This window comes from Oncorhynchus clarkii, chromosome 5, assembly GCF_045791955.1.
Source record: "Oncorhynchus clarkii lewisi isolate Uvic-CL-2024 chromosome 5, UVic_Ocla_1.0, whole genome shotgun sequence".
Lineage (NCBI taxonomy): Eukaryota > Metazoa > Chordata > Actinopteri > Salmoniformes > Salmonidae > Oncorhynchus > Oncorhynchus clarkii.
In genome coordinates, this window is record NC_092151.1 from 14882002 (window position 1) to 14900894 (window position 18893).

An 18893-nucleotide genomic window follows, 5' to 3' on the forward strand; every position below is an offset into this window, starting at 1 on the left:
TGTGGAGCCCCTATCCTCTCATCACAAGCCAAAGCACTTACCTCATCTGCTCTTCTGTGTTTTCCTCTTCCTGCCTCCCTCCCTTTCATCCTTTCCTATTGATGCTTCAACAGATAAAGAGACCTCATATGCCACAATCTGTTTCGGGAAAAAACATCCGAATGCCCACTCACATGAGGTGAATAATCACATGAGATCAGGAATTGTAGTGTTTGAGTTGAACAACATTACCTAAACATACTTCTATCAACACTAATACAGTTGTCTACAGAGAACAGGCTTTGATAGAAAACACTTACCTAATGAAGTCATTCAGCTGTGCTCCTCCTCCAACCCTCCCATCCTTTCCAATTGATGCTTCAACAGATCTGTTTCTTTGGCTGCTCTTTTCATCTATCTCAGACTTGAACAGGCTTAAATAGTTATTTTGGCCATATGAGGACAAAAGGAAGCCAAAGCAACTTTAACTTGACCTTTTATCCCATGGTCCTTCCTGATTCTGTCCATCAGAACTTGAATTCTATATCTCCTACTTCCCTCCTGATAAACCACTCTGGTCTCTCTTCCTCCTCTCTCATGTTTCCTCCTCTTCACCCTCATGCCTGGCTTCCTTATAATTTGTTCCTCCTTTTACTTATTTTCTCGTTTTTTTTGTTTGTTTTTTCTCTTAAAAAAAACTGTTTATTTACATCTATCAACATACCTAGGAGCATTGACTTGTACATTTCTTCTTTTGTCTGCTCCCTTTCTTTTGTCATCTACTGAAAAGTTGTCGATGCCTCGTCCGCCGCTTTCTTCTGCTTCTTCCTTGTTCTCCTCTTTGCAGACTGTGCGTGAGCGGTCTCTGGACGCTGCTCCCTCTCTTCCCTCCGCACAGAGGCGTCAGATGTAGACGCTGTGACCTCGTATGCCACCACCTGTTTTGCTCTCTGTGTCTGTCCTTTTTTCTGACACAGCGCACGCCTCTTTTCTCTTTCAATCTGTGCATTCCTCTCTTCTCTCTCATACAGTTTCTCCATCTCCATCTTAAACCTGGCCTCGTGATCTTTTATTCTTTGAAGCTCTGCTCTCTTCTTATCCTCGTCCCGTATCCTTGTCTGCCTTTTCTGTTCCTCCTTCTCTTGTTCCTGTTGTATCTTCAATCTCCTTTTCTGTTCCTCTTTCCTCCTCTTCTCTTCTTTCTCTCGTGCCTTTTGCTGCATCTCCAACACCTTCATTCTCTCCTTTTCCCTGTTCCTCTCCTCCTCCATCCTGTTTCTCCATCTTTTTCTCTTCCTCTGCCCTCTTTTTCTCTTCTTTTGCACGGGCCTTCTGTTGCATCTCCTGCTGCTTTCTTTCTTTTTTCTCCCTCTTTTTCTCTTGCTCTTGTCTCTTTTTCTCATGTTCGATCTTTAGTTTCATCTCTGCCTTCTCCCTTTTCCTCTGCTCCTCTAACTTGTTTTTTTCCATATTTTCTGTCCTTTTCCTTTCCTCCTCATTCAATTTCTTCTGTCTCTTTTCCCACTTTTTGAGCTCTTCGTCCCTGGCTTTTTCCTTCCTCCTTTCAATCTTCATCATCTCTTCATTTCTCTTAGCCTCATACTTGAAATATTTGATCCTGTCTGCGTAGCTCATGGCATTAAGTTCTTCTATCCCTCGGCTCGCCATCATAGACATTGCATTGGCGGTTGCAAATCTCCCTTCCATTTTACCACTATCAATCTCCTTCCTGTCCCTCTTACCATAAGGATCCCTGTGTAGACATTTCTGCTGTTGTCCACTCATGCTCTCCTCACTTTCACTACTCCCCTCCTGACTTGTGTCCTCACTCACACTCTGAGACACATCATCCTCAGACGAGCACGAGGGAGTCACAGCATTCTCTGTGATGACGCGGAGCGCCTTGATGTAGTCAGCTTCTGTGTTCACTCTGTGAGCGAGCGGGCACAGCTCCTCGTAAATGGATTTCCATGTGAGTGACTCCTCACAAACGTCGTCAGGCAGGTATAGATCAGATGATTGCCTCTTGAGCACATTCACAACCTCTGCCAGGTCCTGCTGGGTGTCCCCCTGAGTGTCTTCTCGGGCGGCCACTGGCGTGGCCTCTGGGCTGGCCGGGCGCTCGGGGGCTGTGGCAGGGATATTAGATTGTTTTACTGCAGAGGAGCAGGAGGCCTCACTGTCATCGTTCTTGTCATCGCTGTTTGCCATTTTCTTCAGAATCTCTTCCTTTCTCTTTTGGGCCATCCTCTCTTTCAGCTGTGCTTTATACATGCTTGCAATTTCTGCTCCTCTCCGTTGAACTTCCTCAGACAATTCCTCAGACGATGCAGTCTCTGGCCTCTTAACCTCATCCTTGACCTTTGCCTGGCCAGTCAATGGGGACCTGGGGTGGACCTGCGGATGGGTCTGTCTCATCCGGGCAGGAGGGCCGGGAGCCAGGAGGTGGGATGGGACAGCAAATCGGTGTGACGTCTTGGACGGAGAATGAGGCCATTTATCAGGGGAGGTGCAGCTCTGTGTGTCCAGAGGGGGAAAGATTGAGTGTTTCTTAGGTGGGTCCTTCTGGGTGCCGGCAGCATGCGGGTCAGGCTCCGATTGGCTGTTGGCGAGGTACCTGTGGTGGTTGTACCAGGGGAAAGCTGGCAGTGTCGGGGAGACGGGACAAATAATGGAGGAGGTGGAGCGCTGCTTGATCACCCCTTTATCCACCCCAATCTGTATGATGACAGACACACTTTTATTACTTAATAGCTTGATGGTTATTGTTATTACTATCTTAAAACAATTACATGTGTATGGGTAATAAATATCATAGAGAAAACACGTTTTATTACTGTATATTAGCCTCTTAGGAAAATGGGAAGGTCCACACTTTTGGAATCATTCCAATTCAGAAATTCTTCCATTCCTTTACAACTTTATTATAAGAATGCAGACCATCCCAAGAATACTACCAGTGCAGAACACAGGCCTTCCTCAGAATACTATCAGTGCAGAATGCAGACCTTCCTCAGAATACTACCAGTGCAGAACACAGGCCTTTCTCAGAATACTACCAGTGCAGAACACAGGCCTTCCTCAGAATACTACCAGTGCAGAATGCAGACCTTCCTGAGAATACTACCAGTGCAGAATTCAGACCTTCTTAATAATACTACCAGTGCAGAACACAGGCCTTCCTCAGAATACTACCAGTGCAGAATGCAGACCTTCCTCAGAATACTACCAGTGCAGAATGCAGACCTTCCTCAGAATACTTCCAGTGTGCAGTTATTTTTCTTGCCTTCTTATTTCACTATTCTATCTATTTAGATCTCATTTCTGTGAATCAGGATTGGGAACATCTAAAGCAACTACAGTATATCTACTTATATGAAAGTCTGATTAAAGAAAACGGCTCTTGTTACCTCCTCCAAGAGTTGGTGCAGCCTAAATATTTCTCCATACAGCGCCTTAATCTCCCTCATGTTTCCTCGCTCAGTTCTCCATGTCTCTCTAGCCAATCTCCAATGGGCGAGGTCAAGGTCATGGATATCCTCCCGCATGCCTAGTTCAACCTGGGTTCCCTTCTCATTTAGCCTCTTCTTTTTCCTCTTCTTCTGGATTGAATCGGTGTTCTCCTTGTCCTGCCTACACACCTTTGGGGCAGTAGGGATATTGAGAATAGAACATGGTATATTTTATTTTACTCATTGGATTATTATGTGCCTTCCATTGTATTTCATTGATATAGAATATCAATAAGGTATAATGTTGACACTAGATCAAGCCGTAGTTTGTACAAAGTTTACACTGATTGGCCATACATGATTAGTCTGGACCACTTTAGAGGGTCGTAGATTTAGCCTGCAGATGGGACTTGCATTAAGTCTGGGGAGTTGTGAGGAGTTGTGAGGCTGGTGTGTTCTGGGCCTGTGGAGTTCACTAGTTCCTGTGCAGAAATCATCCTGTGCAGTCCGATTTGCCCATGGCTAGAAATGAAAATGATGACAAACATGCAGTCAGAAATGAGGTTATCATGATACAAGCTTGTTATTTTCAATCTTAGAAAGCTTAGAAAGCAACTAATACAGTTGTCTACAGAGAACAGGCTTTGATAGAAAACACTTACCTAATGAAGTCATTCAGCTGTGCTCCTCCTCCAACCCTCCCATCCTTTCCAATTGATGCTTCAACAGATCTGTTACTTTGGCTGCTCTTTTCATCTATCTCAGACTTGAACAGGCTTAGAAAGAGGACAAAAGGAAGCCAAAGCAACTTTAACTTGACCTTTTATCCCATGGTCCTTCCTGATTCTGTCCATCAGAACTTGAATTCTATATCTCCTACTTCCCTCCTGATAAACCACTCTGGTCTCTCTTCCTCCTCTCTCATGTTTCCTCCTCTTCACCCTCATGCCTGGCTTCCTTATAATTTGTTTGTCCTTTTGCTTATTTTCTCATTTTTTTGTTTGTTTTTTCTCTTAAAAAAAACTCTGTTGTTTATTTACATCTATCAACATACCTAGGAGCATTGACTTGTACATTTCTTCTTTTGTCTGCTCCCTTTCTTTTGTCATCTACTGAAAAGTTGTCGATGCCTCGTCCGCCGCTTTCTTCTGCTTCTTCCTTGTTCTCCTCTTTGCAGACTGTGCGTGAGCGGTCTCTGGACGCTGCTCCCTCTCTTCCCTCCGCACAGAGGCGTCAGATGTAGACGCTGTGACCTCGTATGCCACCACCTGTTTTGCTCTCTGTGTCTGTCCTTTTTTCTGACACAGCGCACGCCTCTTTTCTCTTTCAATCTGTGCATTCCTCTCTTCTCTCTCATACAGTTTCTCCATCTCCATCTTAAACCTGGCCTCGTGATCTTTTATTCTTTGAAGCTCTGCTCTCTTCTTATCCTCGTCCCGTATCCTTGTCTGCCTTTTCTGTTCCTCCTTCTCTTGTTCCTGTTGTATCTTCAATCTCCTTTTCTGTTCCTCTTTCCTCCTCTTCTCTTCTTTCTCTCGTGCCTTTTGCTGCATCTCCAACACCTTCATTCTCTCCTTTTCCCTGTTCCTCTCCTCCTCCATCCTCTGTTTCTCCATCTTTTTCTCTTCCTCTGCCCTCTTTTTCTCTTCTTTTGCACGGGCCTTCTGTTGCATCTCCTGCTGCTTTCTTTCTATTTTCTCTTGCTCTTGTCTCTTTTTCTCATGTTCAATCTTTAGTTTCATCTCTGCCTTCTCCCTTTTCCTCTGCTCCTCTAACTTGTTTTTTTCCATATTTTCTGTCCTTTTCCTTTCCTCCTCATTCAATTTCTTCTGTCTCTTTTCCCACTTTTTGAGCTCTTCGTCCCTGGCTTTTTCCTTCCTCCTTTCAATCTTCATCATCTCTTCATTTCTCTTAGCCTCATACTTGAAATATTTGATCCTGTCTGCGTAGCTCATTGCATTAAGTTCTTCTATCCCTCGGCTCGCCATCATAGACATTGCATTGGCGGTTGCAAATCTCCCTTCCATTTTACCACTATCAATCTCCTTCCTGTCCCTCTTACCATAAGGATCCCTGTGTAGACATTTCTGCTGTTGTCCACTCATGCTCTCCTCACTTTCACTACTCCCCTCCTGACTTGTGTCCTCACTCACACTCTGAGACACATCATCCTCAGACGAGCACGAGGGAGTCACAGCATTCTCTGTGATGACGCGGAGCGCCTTGATGTAGTCAGCTTCTGTGTTCACTCTGTGAGCGAGCGGGCACAGCTCCTCGTAAATGGATTTCCATGTGAGTGACTCCTCACAAACGTCGTCAGGCAGGTATAGATCAGATGATTGCCTCTTGAGCACATTCACAACCTCTGCCAGGTCCTGCTGGGTGTCCCCCTGAGTGTCTTCTCGGGCGGCCACTGGCGTGGCCTCTGGGCTGGCCGGGCGCTCGGGGGCTGTGGCAGGGGTATTAGATCGTTTTACTGCAGAGGAGCAGGAGGCCTCAGTGTCATCGTTCTTGTCATCGCTGTTTGCCATTTTCTTCAGAATCTCTTCCTTTCTCTTTTGGGCCATCCTCTCTTTCAGCTGTGCTTTATACATGCTTGCAATTTCTGCTCCTCTCCGTTGAACTTCCTCAGACAATTCCTCAGACGATGCAGTCTCTGGCCTCTTAACCTCATCCTTGACCTTTGCCTGGCCAGTCAATGGGGACCTGGGGTGGACCTGCGGATGGGTCTGTCTCATCCGGGCAGGAGGGCCGGGAGCCAGGAGGTGGGATGGGACAGCAAATCGGTGTGACGTCTTGGACGGAGAATGAGGCCATTTATCAGGGGAGGTGCAGCTCTGTGTGTCCAGAGGGGGAAAGATTGAGTGTTTCTTAGGTGGGTCCTCCTGGGTGCCGGCAGCATGCTGGTCAAGCTCCGATTGGCTGTTGGCGAGGTACCTGTGGTGGTTGTACCAGGGGAAAGCTGGCAGTGTCGGGGAGACGGGACAAATAATGGAGGAGGTGGAGCGCTGCTTCACCCCTTTATCCACCCCAATCTGTATGATGACAACACACTTTTATTACTTAATAGCTTGATGGTTATTGTTATTACTATCTTAAAACAATTACATGTGTATGGGTAATAAATATCATAGAGAAAACACGTTTTATTACTGTATATTAGCCTATTAGGAAAATGGGAAGGTCCACACTTTTGGAATCATTCCAATTCAGAAATTCTTCCATTCCTTTTCAACTTTATTCTAAGAATGCAGACCTTCCCAAAAATACTACCAGTGCAGAACACAGGCCTTCCTCAGAATACTATCAGTGCAGAATGCAGACCTTCCCAAAAATACTACCAGTGCAGAATTCTGACCTTCTTAAGAATACTACCAGTGCAGAATGCAGACCTTCTTAATAATACTACCAGTGCAGAATGCAGACCTTCTTAATAATACTACCAGTGCAGAATTCAGAACTTCTTAATAATACTACCAGTGCAGAATGCAGACCTTCTTAATAATACTACCAGTGCAGAATTCAGACCTTCCTGAGAATACTACCAGTGCAGAATGCAGACCTTCCTGAGAATACTACCAGTGCAGAATGCAGACCTTCTTAATAATACTACCAGTGCAGAATGCAGACCTTCCTAGGAATACTACCAGTGCAGAATGCAGACCTTCCTCAGAATACTACCAGTGCAGAATGCAGACCTTCCTCAGAATACTACCAGTGCAGAATGCAGACCTTCCCAAAAATACTACCAGTGCAGAATTCTGACCTTCTTAAGAATACTACCAGTGCAGAATGCAGACCTTCTTAATAATACTACCAGTGCAGAATGCAGACCTTCTTAATAATACTACCAGTGCAGAATTCAGAACTTCTTAATAATACTACCAGTGCAGAATGCAGACCTTCTTAATAATACTACCAGTGCAGAATTCAGACCTTCCTGAGAATACTACCAGTGCAGAATGCAGACCTTCCTGAGAATACTACCAGTGCAGAATGCAGACCTTCTTAATAATACTACCAGTGCAGAATGCAGACCTTCCTAGGAATACTACCAGTGCAGAATGCAGACCTTCCTCAGAATACTACCAGTGCAGAATGCAGACCTTCCTCAGAATACTACCAGTGCAGAATGCAGACCTTCCTCAGAATACTTCCAGTGTGCAGTTATTTTTCTTGCCTTCTTATTTCACTATTCTATCTATTTAGATCTAATTTCTGTGTATCAGGATTGGGAACATCTAAAGCAACTACAGTATATCTACTTATATGAAAGTCTGATTAAAGAAAACGGCTCTTGTTACCTCCTCCAAGAGTTGGTGCAGCCTAAATATTTCTCCATACAGCGCCTTAATCTCCCTCATGTTTCCTCGCTCAGTTCTCCATGTCTCTCTAGCCAATCTCCAATGGGCGAGGTCAAGGTCATGGATATCCTCCCGCATGCCTAGTTCAACCTGGGTTCCCTTCTCATTTAGCCTCTTCTTTTTCCTCTTCTTCTGGATTGAATCGGTGTTCTCCTTGTCCTGCCTACACACCTTTGGGGCAGTAGGGATATTGAGAATAGAACATGGTATATTTTATTTTACTCATTGGATTATTATGTGCCTTCCATTGTATTTCATTATTATAGAAAATCAATAAGGTATAATGTTGACACTAGATCAAGCCGTAGTTTGTACAAAGTTTACACTGATTGGCCATACATGATTAGTCTGGACCACTTTAGTGGGTCGTAGATTTAGCCTGCAGATGGGACTTACATTAAGGCTGGGGAGTTGTGAGGAGTTGTGAGGCTGGTGTGTTCTGGGCCTGTGGAGTTCAGTAGTTCCTGTGCAGAAATCATCCTGTGCAGTCCGATTTGCCCATGGCTAGAAATGAAAATGATGACAAACATGCAGTCAGAAATGAGGTTATCATGATACAAGCTTGTTATTTTCAATCTTAGAAAGCTCATAGGCCTATATGTCAAAGTGATGATTTTAAATCACTGGAGTTTTGACTATGGGGGTGGTGAGAGAAAAGAGATTCTAACCATTCTTATGATGAGCCTTGGAAAGGAGAACTTTCCCATAGTTCCTTCAATTACAGTAATCCTGAAAAAGATACAATATGGCTTAAAAATATTATTATATTATTCAAATCATCTAAATTAAATTGTGCCACAAAGTAGGCCTTTTCACACTAAATCACAAGTGGTCACAACTACTTACCACCAAAATAACCATCCAAAATATAGCAATGATTTTGACCTTGAATTGAACTGTGTTGCCGTAATGTGACATTAACGCTTTGGCAAACCATTTAGGCTGTCATCATCAGAATACAATCATTTATGACATCACAATTGTGATGTAATGTGGTGCCATGGGAAGCCACACCCACCATGACAGACAACAAATCACCAGAGCCACATAGGCCTATTAACCAATTAATCCACTTCTATGTTTGAAATACAGTATATTTAGTACTAGTAAGCTCATACACATTGCTACAGTGTGGTTTTTACTATGTTTATCACTTCACAGCTACTGTCCATGATGCATCATGAGTGGGTGTCCTCTGATAGCCAGGATGTCTCTAGGGTCTGTGTCCTACAATGGCATTCTATTATCTACGTAGTGTACTACAATATGATCAGTTTTGCGTTGATATTACATATTTTTTGCTAAATGAAAATCCTGGGACAGCAAGAAAGAAATGCATTCATAAGTTTAAAAAATGTACACATTGTAATTTCAATGTAGATTCCAAGGTAACTCTTGTTGTACCCTCCCTGAAAACAAGGGTTCTTTAGAAACTGTACTACAATACATGTAGAAAATCAACACTTGAACAACTGTTGAGTGGTTGATAATCATCATTGTACATCCCTTTACAAGCATGGACTTTGATGCATATTATGATTGTTTTTATTTCATATATATAATATATATAATTGTTTGTATTTCCTGAGGGGTCTCCTGTGTGTATTTGGGCCCGAAAAGACCACTTTCTTTTATACGCAATCATTGTAGTCCTCTCCTGCATGCTTCTGAGAACCAGTAGGCCTATGCAATAGAGCATTATTACCAAAACGACATGGTGGCCAATTGAATGTATAATTGCAACATTACAGATTTTTTACACACTTATTTAATGAGTTTCAAAATAAGTATCCTAATTTTGATGTTTTTACAAACATTATTTTTCTGAAGGAAGTGATGTCCATGTTCTCGCACATTTGAACGTGAACAGATTATTGTTTTGTAAAGCAGGTGGACTGGGGAGATTCAGTATTGTTCAACAGTCGAGGGAAACTGATAGGCTGATTGTGAAGAAGGTGGATTATATGGTGTTTATCGGGCATGTGATTAATTGTAATGCACAAACAAACTAAGAAACTGGACATAATAGTATCTGCGGATGAAAGGTTTTGGGGTTTCAAGGTCTACACTGCTCAGTGCAAAGAATACTGTCCGAAGATGCTCTTTTTTCTCTGGCCCCAGTGCCTGTAGGGATGGGCGTTGGCAGTTGAATCGAATAAAGGAGTACATCGAGTTTTGTTTTTGTTCAGTTTTATTTTGTTAATTGTTTGGCCAGACATACAGCCAAAACAGTAGGTGGCGGCCTGCACCAATATAATTTGTTTTTGCTGACCGCCATATCAAAGAAGAAGTCCCCGTACAGCAATACACCAATTGGTGGGATGCCATAGAACTTTCAAGAACAAGGAAGCTTTCTAAACAAGCGACGATAAGCCTGCTGTTAATCGACAAATTGGCCCGATATGACTGCTATCAGACCATTCGAGATGGAGCGTCCAAGACACCGTCCGTTTCTGATTGGTGTTAGCGGAGGAACTGCCAGTGGCAAGGTAGGTAACTAATAATAACTAGTGTACCGTATCTAGCTGTATGGGTTAGTAAGAGCCAGTTTATGCTTGATCCAAAAATGTGTTCGGGGGCGCCGAATTGATGGTGTGACGCCATCGCGGAGCCTCTGGAGGCACGTAGAGGCCAAATTGAGCTCTGTACCGCATCGCTTTGCGTCTCTCAAATGTTGTAATAATGCTGAGGGAGTAGTATTGCTCCGCGTTGACATTATTGAGGGCGGAAGGTCCTGTGTAAACACAAACTCACTTTAACTTCTTCACATCAGCTCTGCTCCGCGAAGCGCAAGAATAATGAATGCCTTGACTTCTGTAGAGGCCATATCACCGTAAATGCTGCACGGCCATTGCAGATAACAAATTGACCATCAAACGCCTAACGTTAGGTCGTGTCAACAATCAGTAACATTACAGTCGCAAACGTTAGCTTTCGTTTCCCCGCGAACTGAGAGCAGACACGCCCCTTTACCAAAGTGTTAACAATTTGTATATATTTTTTTCTTTGGCCTAATAATTCACAAACGTCTTTTCATTAATTTAAGGCAATAAGATGTTAGCTAGCTAATGGTATGCAGCTAACTAGTTAGAATGATTGCGCCCTCTTAGCTTGGTTGTCATGCAGGAATAGGATAACTCTTGATGTGATGTGAGATGGGGGTGTCAGGATGTCTCTTGCCACCAATTCAACTAGTGTCTTGTTTTCTGTCTGAGATTATTTTGAAATGTGCCAACTGCATGTAACAGGTCTTTCACATGGCATATTACACACAATTCATGGGAACTTTACTCAACTCACAACTTGAAATACACAACCCCTTTCTACGTGATAGATTTTTAGGTAAATTGTGATAATCTAGGAAATAATAAACCTGTCTGTTTTTTAGTCTACCGTATGTGCCAAAATCATGGAGTTACTGGGCCAGAACAAGGTGGACCATCATCAGAGGAAAGTTGCTATCGTCAGCCAAGACAGTTTCTACAGAGTCTTGACACTTGACCAGAAGGCCAAGGCACTCAAGGGCCAGTACAACTTTGACCACCCAGGTAGGGGTGGCAGGTAGCTTAGCTGTTAAGGTCGCTGGTTCGAATCCCTGAATTGCTCCTGTAAGTCGTTCTTGATAAGCGCGTCTGCTAAATGACTAAAACTTAAATGTAAAATGTACTACAGGCCTGTATGAATATTGTAATAATATAAGTATGATCGTTGTAATAACATAAACTCTCCATCAGTCACTTATCACTTAGATAACGTGGATTTAGTTCATCATGGTGTTTAATTAATCTTAGCTAGAATTATAAATGGCTAATGTTCTGGCCGAACAGTGTAATTGAGTTAATAACCTTGAAATGTTTATTACAGACGCTTTTGACAACGAGTTGATGTACCAAACCCTGAAGGATATTGTGGAGGGGAGTGTGGTGGAGGTGCCGACGTATGACTTTGTCACGCATTCCAGGTGAGAAGGAAACATTCCATCCAGACCCAGTGTAACAGAGTTAGAAATCCCATTCTTGAATTCAGACAGACGGGATAAAAAATGCCCACATAGATGACTGAAAAGAAAAACCAAAATAACTAGGTGTATTTATTAGTCTGATTGCAATGGACTAATCCAATGAAAAACGTTTTAATATAAAAACATAAACATAACATAAAAACAGCTTTAACAGAAACTACTGAAAACAAACATTTGTAATTCGAAATTATGGGAATTAACAGTAAATGTACTACTGGTGATACTGGTGTGCCATCCCTGTGGTCTCCAATGGATTAGTCCACTGAGACAGGCGTGTATCAGACAGGTGTCGTGTGCTATACATTTTTATATATGGACTAATCCAATGAAATCAGACTAATGAATAGCGTTTACTCCAAATGGAAAACTTTGTGCAGTGAAAACAATTTAATTCATATAGGTCTTTCCCCTTTTTGTTTAGTCTGTGTACTTCCGTTTGGTCCCTAAAGTAAACGGTTACCGTTGCAAAATGTTTGGCAAAATACCAAATGTTTTGCAATGGAATCTAATGAATACACTCCTGCTACAGAGTGTCTCTGAGTTGTCTGCTGCAATCTCTTACATGTTTTCTGACACGCTGCACACTAGTTGCAGTTCCCGAGTAAAACAAATCTTGGTCGACCGAGAGTCTGTTCTTTCGACCAATCAATTGGTCGATATTTTGAAAAGTGTATTTTTCCCTAGATAGGGTGTGTCTGTTTGAATAAAGTAAACTATATGTAGGCTGTAGGCTATTTTGCGCAGGGGATAAGAAATAATCAGGCAGGCCTATATTGTGACGTTGCCACCGATCAGAGGATTACATTTTCTTTTGCCTTTCATGCCGAGTGGTTCTCAATGGATGTAAAAACAGAATTAATTTACATTCTGTTTGAGTTGAAGAAAAAATTACTATGAGAAGCTCCACAGTGATGGTGAGTTAAGACAATCAGAAATAGTATCTGATCCCTAAATACGCACATTTATAGGTCTACATTTGCGTGCAGGCCAGGTAGCCTAGGCCTACTTCTATGAGTTACCAGGTGCACTCAAGATTGACATGAGCACTCCAAACAAAAGACAATACATTTATTGACAACTCAGAAATAAACCTAGGTTGTGCAAACAATGTGTCCACTCCTACAATGACAACGCTAACACTGTAATAATAATATATTGAATGCATTAACATAAAAACAGCTTTCACAGAAACTACCGAAAACAAACAATTCAAAATTATGGGATTTAACGGTAAATGTACTACTGGTGATACTGGTGTGTCATCCCTGTGGTCTCCAATGGATTAGTCCACTGAGACAGGCTTGTATCAGACAGGTGTCGTGTGCCATGGATTAGTCCACTGAGACAGGCGTGTATCAGACAGGTGTCGTGTGCCATGGATTAGTCCACTGAGACAGGCGTGTATCAGACAGGTGTCGTGTGCCATGGATTAGTCCACTGAGACAGGCGTGTATCAGACAGGTGTCGTGTGCCATGGATTAGTCCACTGAGACAGGCGTGTATCAGACAGGTGTCGTGTGCCATGGATTAGTCCACTGAGACAGGCGTGTATCAGACAGGTGTCGTGTGCCATGGATTAGTCCACTGAGACAGGCGTGTATCAGACAGGTGTCGTGTGCCATGGATTAGTCCACTGAGACAGGCGTGTATCAGACCGGTGTCGTGTGCCATACATTTGTTTTACATATTTGCCACTGCTCTACAAAAAAAATACAGCCAATCAACCAACAAGTCGACTAAATGGGGTCAGCCCCACTTTACGCACTGCCCAGACTAGACTCAAGCTATTTGTATTTCTTTTATAAGTCTTTTTTTCCTCCTTTTCTAATCAATTTCAATCTTGTCTCATCGCTGTTACTCTCCAATGGGCTCCGAAACATGGCCCGCCAAACCGCGTTTCTTAACACCCCCCCCCGCTTAAACCGGAAACACCGTTCACCTGACTACCGAGGTCATCCCGCAGGCGCCCGGCCCGCCACAAGGAGACGCTAGAGCGCGATGAGTTAAATAAAGCTCCCCCGGCAAACCCCTCCCCTAACCCAGAGGACGCTGGGCCAATTGAGCTCACCCTATGGGACTCCTGATCACGTACAGGTTGTGATACAGTCCAGGATGGAACCTGGGTCTAGTGATGCCTCTAGCGCCACTCGGGAGGCCTCTTTGTATTTCTTAAGCTTCACTATAGTTTTCGCTGGGGAAGAGCACCCTACTACTCTGGCTTATTTGGCTCAAGGCTGTGAACTAACTGATGTGTGCAGCCTTAAACATGTCATTGCATTTGCAGATGAACTAACACATGCCAATCATGCATTCAGGTGAAAATTAGTCTGTCTATAGAATACCTCTGTGTACTATACATTTGGTGCTTAATGTGTGTGTTCCAGGCTGCAGGACAGGATCATGGTGTACCCGGCTGATGTGGTTCTGTTTGAGGGCATTCTGGTATTCTACTCTCAGGAAGTGAGGGACATGTTTCACATGAAGCTCTTTGTGGACACTGACTCTGATGTCAGGCTTTCCCACAGAGGTACTACTGACCAACACAACTAACTCTTAACAAGGGGATGCACCAACTATGCATACACACATTTTTCTCTAGCATATTTGATGTATATACTGAATTGCCACATTTGTCTTGATCCTGACCTGGTTGTGGTTGTTGTCTTGGTCCTGACCTGGTTGTGGTTGTTGTCTTGGTCCTGACCTGGTTGTGGTTGTTGTCTTGGTCCTGACCTGGTTGTGATTTTGACCTGCAGTTCTGCGGGACATGAAGAGGGACAGAGACCTGGAGCAGATCCTTAACCAGTACACTACGTTTGTCAAGCCAGCCTTCGAGGAGTTCTGTTTACCTGTAAATGTCCAGCAGAGCCACACACCAATGATAAGACAATGGACACTTTCATTCTTTATTAATAGGGCTAATTCTGGACACTTAAAATATGACACATTTAACATCGTGACTAATTTGTGAAAAATGTATATTCTGTTCTAATTGCAGTCTTTTGAAAGCATTAGCTACCAAATTTACATTGGGTTATTTTTCCCCAGACCAAGAAATATGCAGATGTAATTATTCCTAGAGGAGTTGACAACATGGGTAAGTTGTAGCACTGATGAAGCCTATAGACTCTCTCCATATCCCTCGCTCTTATTAATCTTCCTCTCATTCTCAGTGGCCATCAACCTCATCGTGCAGCACATCCAAGACATCCTGAATGGGGACCTCTGTAAGTGGCAGCATGGAGGGGTGGTGAACGGGCACAGCCGTGGCTTCAAGCGGGCCTTCTCGGAGCAGGGGGACCTGGACAACGCCACATCCAACCTTCCCCTAGGGAAGAGGGTCCTACTGGAGCCGAGCAGTCGCCCCCACTGAGGCAGCCATCTCTGTGTGTGTGTTTACTCTGACTGACAGTCTACTTCTATATACACTTTCCTAATATTGAGTTGCACCCCCTTTTGCCATCAGAACAGCCTCAATTCGTTGGAGCATGGACTCTACAAGGTGTTGTAAGCATTCCACAGGGATGCTGGCCCATGTTGACTCCAATGCTTCCCACAGTTGTGCCAAGTTGGCTGGATGTCCTTTGGGTGGTGGACCATTCTTGACACACACGGGGAACTGTTGAGCTTGAAAAACCCAGCAGCGTGGCAGTTCTTGACACACTTAAACCAGTGAGGCCGGCACCTACTACCATACCCCGTTCAGAGGCACTTAAATATTTTGTTTTGCCCATTCACCCTCTGAATGGCACACAAACACAATCTGCCTCAAGGCTTAAATCCTTCTTTAACCTGTCTTCTCCCCTTCATCTACCCTGATTTGAAGTGGATTTAACAAGTGACATCAATAATGGATCATAGTATTCACCTGGTCAGTGTCATTTAAAGAGCAGGTGTTCCTAATGTTTTGTACACTCAGTGTATAAACAGAAAGTATTCACACCTCTTGATTTATTCCACATATGTTGTTAGCCTGAATTCAAAATGTATTCAATTCTACACACAACACCCCAAAAGGACAAAGTGAAAACATGTTTAGACATTTTTACAAGTGTATTGAAAATGAAATACAGAAATCTCATTTACATAAGTATTAATTTAAGTCTTGCCATAGATTTAAGCAATTTAAGTCAAATGTAACTAGGCTACTCAGGAACATTCAATATCATTTTGGTAAGCAACTCTAGTGAATATTTAGCCTTGTTTAAAGTTATTGTCCTGCTGAAAGGCAAATTTTTCTCCCAGTATCTGTTGGAAAGCAGACTAAAACAGGTTTTCCTCTAGGATTTTGTCTGTGCTTAGCTCTATTCAGTTTCTATTTTGTCCTAAAAAAAATCCCTAGTCCTTGCCAATGACGAGCATACCCATAACATAATTCAGCCACAATATGCTTGAAAATATACTGAACAAAAATAAATGTAACTTGCAACAATTTTAAAGATGACGGATTTACAGTTCGTATAAGGAAATCAGTCACTTGAAATAAATTCATTAGGCCCTCATCTATGGATTTCACAACTGGGAATACAGATATGCATCTGTTGGTCATAGATACCTTAAAAAAAAAAGTAGCGGTGTAGATCAGAAAACCAGTCAGTGTCAGGTGTGACCATTTGCCTCATGCAGCGTGACACATCTCCTTTGAATAGAGTTGGCTATTGATTGTGGCCTATGGAATTTTGTGCCACTCCTCAATGGCTGTGCGAAGTTGCTGGATATTGGTGGGGGCAGGAACACGTTGTCGTACACTTCGATCCAGAGCATCTGAAACATGCTCAATGGGTGACATGTAAGAACTGGGACATTTTCAGCTTCCAGGAATTATGTACAGATCCTTGCGACATAGGGCTATGCATTATCATGCTGAAATGTGATGGTGGCGGATGAATGGCATGACAACGGGCCTTAGGATCTCATCACGGTATCTCTGCATTCAAATTGCCATCGATAAAATGCAATTGTGTTTGTCTGTAGGTTATGCCTGCCCATTCGATAACCCCACTGCCACCATGGGGCACTCTGTTCACAATGCTGACGTCAGGAAACCACTCTTATGGTAGAAGTATGAACATTAAATTCTCTGGCAACAGCTCAGTTGGACATTCCTGCAGTCAACATGCCAATTGCACTCTCCCTCAACTTGAGACATCTGTGGAATTGTTTTGTGACCAAACCACATTTTAGAGTGGCCTTTTATTATCCCCAGCACAAGGTGCACCTGTGTAATGATCATGCCATTAAATCAGCTTCTTGACAGGTGGATGGATTATCTTGGCAAAGGAGAAATGTTTACTAAAAGTGATTTAAACAAATTTGTGCACCACATTGAGATCTTTTATTTCAGCTCATGAAACATGGGACCAACACTTTACATGTTGCGTTTGTTTTGTGTATGAATAGTGGTACCGAGTGATGTGCTGTGTTGGATTTACCCCAAACATGATGTTTTGTATTCAAGACCAAGTTCATTTGTTTGCCGCAGTTTTACTTTCCTGTTTTAAAGTCACCAGCCAATGGCTGTGAAAGCAGAACTGAGGATGGATCAACATTAGTTACTTCACAATACTAACCGGGTGAAATCCCTGAGCGGTTTCCTTCCTCTCTGCCTACTTAGTTAGGAACGACGCCTGTATCTTTGTGGTGACTGTGTATTGGTACACCATCCAGTGTAATTAATAACTTCACCATGCTCAAAATGATATTTCATGTCTGCATTTAAAATATTTACCCATCTACCAATAGGTGCCCTCCTTTGCAAGGCATTGGAAAACATCCTTGGTCTGTGGTAATTGTATGTGTGGGGTACAGAGAGGTAGTCATTAAAAAAATCATGCTAGACACTTATTGCACACAGTGAATCCATGCAACATATGTGACTTAAGTACATTTTTACTCCTGAACCTATTTAGGGTTCCATAACAAAAGGGATGAATACTTGGATTGAACAGGTGACATACCTTTGACATTATGGGGTATTCTATTGTGTGTAGGCCAGTGACAATTTTAAATTTAGGCTGTAACATAGGGGTGTCAAACTCATTCCATGGAGGACCTAGTGTCTGCTGTTTTTTTGTTTCTCCTTTCAGTTAAGACAACCAGGTGAGGGGAGTTCCTTACTAATCTGTGATCTTCTTTCATCAATCAAGTACAAGGGAGGAGCAAAACCCCGCAGACACTCAGCCCTCCGTGGAATGAGTTTGACACGTGCTTTAACAAAATGTGGAAAAAGTCAAGGGGTGTGAATACTTTCTGAAGGCACTGTGTGTATATTTATGTATGTGTGTGAATATGTATTATGTGTGAATATATATATATATATATAGTGTGTTGGATTTGAGCATTGATGCTTTTACTGACATGGTCTGGGAGAGAGATGGGGAGACTAGCCTGCCCTTAACTCACCCTTGTCACCTGCAGACTGCAGAGCATCCAGTCAGATAGGGAAGTCTGGAGGAAAATGAGTCTGACACATCAGTAATGATTCATTAGTATATTACTGAAATAGATACCATTGAAACAGAGCAACCACAGGTACACAATACAACTCTTCCACTTTTTAATCACTCTGGTCTTCTATGTGACATTTTACCCTGCGGTGGCTTGACTACCTCTGTGGCTGAAATAGGAGTGAGGGTGAGATGAAGGAAGGAAAGCTGTCCTTATAATGTTAGTTTCAAGTTAATGTCTGTTTTGATTTTGGCTTTGCACATAATGTTTTACCTGTTGGGCTTTCACAGCCAACAACTAGTAATGCAGTAGACTTCATGTACTACCATGATTCACTGTCTTTGTTTCATACTGAACAAATATATAAATGCAACATGTATCAAGATGCTTGATACATAATATTAGACAAATGAAGGATTTCATACAATATGTATCACATTTTAAGTATTCTTTAGACTTTGCTTCATGAACTGTATATTTGTTGGATCATTCCTCAATGCCAAGGTAAATTCATGCCTTAACTTGCCTTTATTTTGTAAAGCATTTTCCAATGACCATGATATTTAAGAAATATTAAATATATTACCTTCACTATCAGTGGCTTGTGGTTGTCTAACCAGAATGACCAGT

The 18893-nt window shown here is 42.7% G+C and overlaps 2 protein-coding genes and 1 pseudogene across 2 annotated transcripts; 1 reads left to right on the forward strand and 2 right to left on the reverse strand.

The window, feature by feature from the left end:
- Positions 1 to 758: 758 nt before the first annotated feature.
- Positions 759 to 3592, reverse strand: LOC139409863 (golgin subfamily A member 6-like protein 26; annotated as a pseudogene).
- Positions 3593 to 4518: 926 nt separating this feature from the next.
- Positions 4519 to 8502, reverse strand: LOC139409864 (golgin subfamily A member 6-like protein 26). Its single transcript, XM_071155251.1, has 4 exons — positions 8464 to 8502; positions 8192 to 8299; positions 7736 to 7966; positions 4519 to 6466 (listed from the first exon to the last, which is right to left on the reverse strand). The coding sequence occupies exons 1-4, from the start codon at positions 8500 to 8502 to the stop codon at positions 4541 to 4543; spliced, it is 2304 nt and encodes a 767-aa protein (XP_071011352.1). The 3' UTR covers positions 4519 to 4540.
- Positions 8503 to 10071: 1569 nt separating this feature from the next.
- On the forward strand, positions 10072 to 18860 carry LOC139408417 (uridine-cytidine kinase 1). The gene is made up of 7 exons (XM_071152267.1): positions 10072 to 10284; positions 11184 to 11343; positions 11660 to 11756; positions 14201 to 14343; positions 14573 to 14667; positions 14865 to 14913; positions 14990 to 18860. The coding sequence occupies exons 1-7, from the start codon at positions 10198 to 10200 to the stop codon at positions 15187 to 15189; spliced, it is 831 nt and encodes a 276-aa protein (XP_071008368.1). The 5' UTR covers positions 10072 to 10197; the 3' UTR covers positions 15190 to 18860.
- Positions 18861 to 18893: the final 33 nt, after the last annotated feature.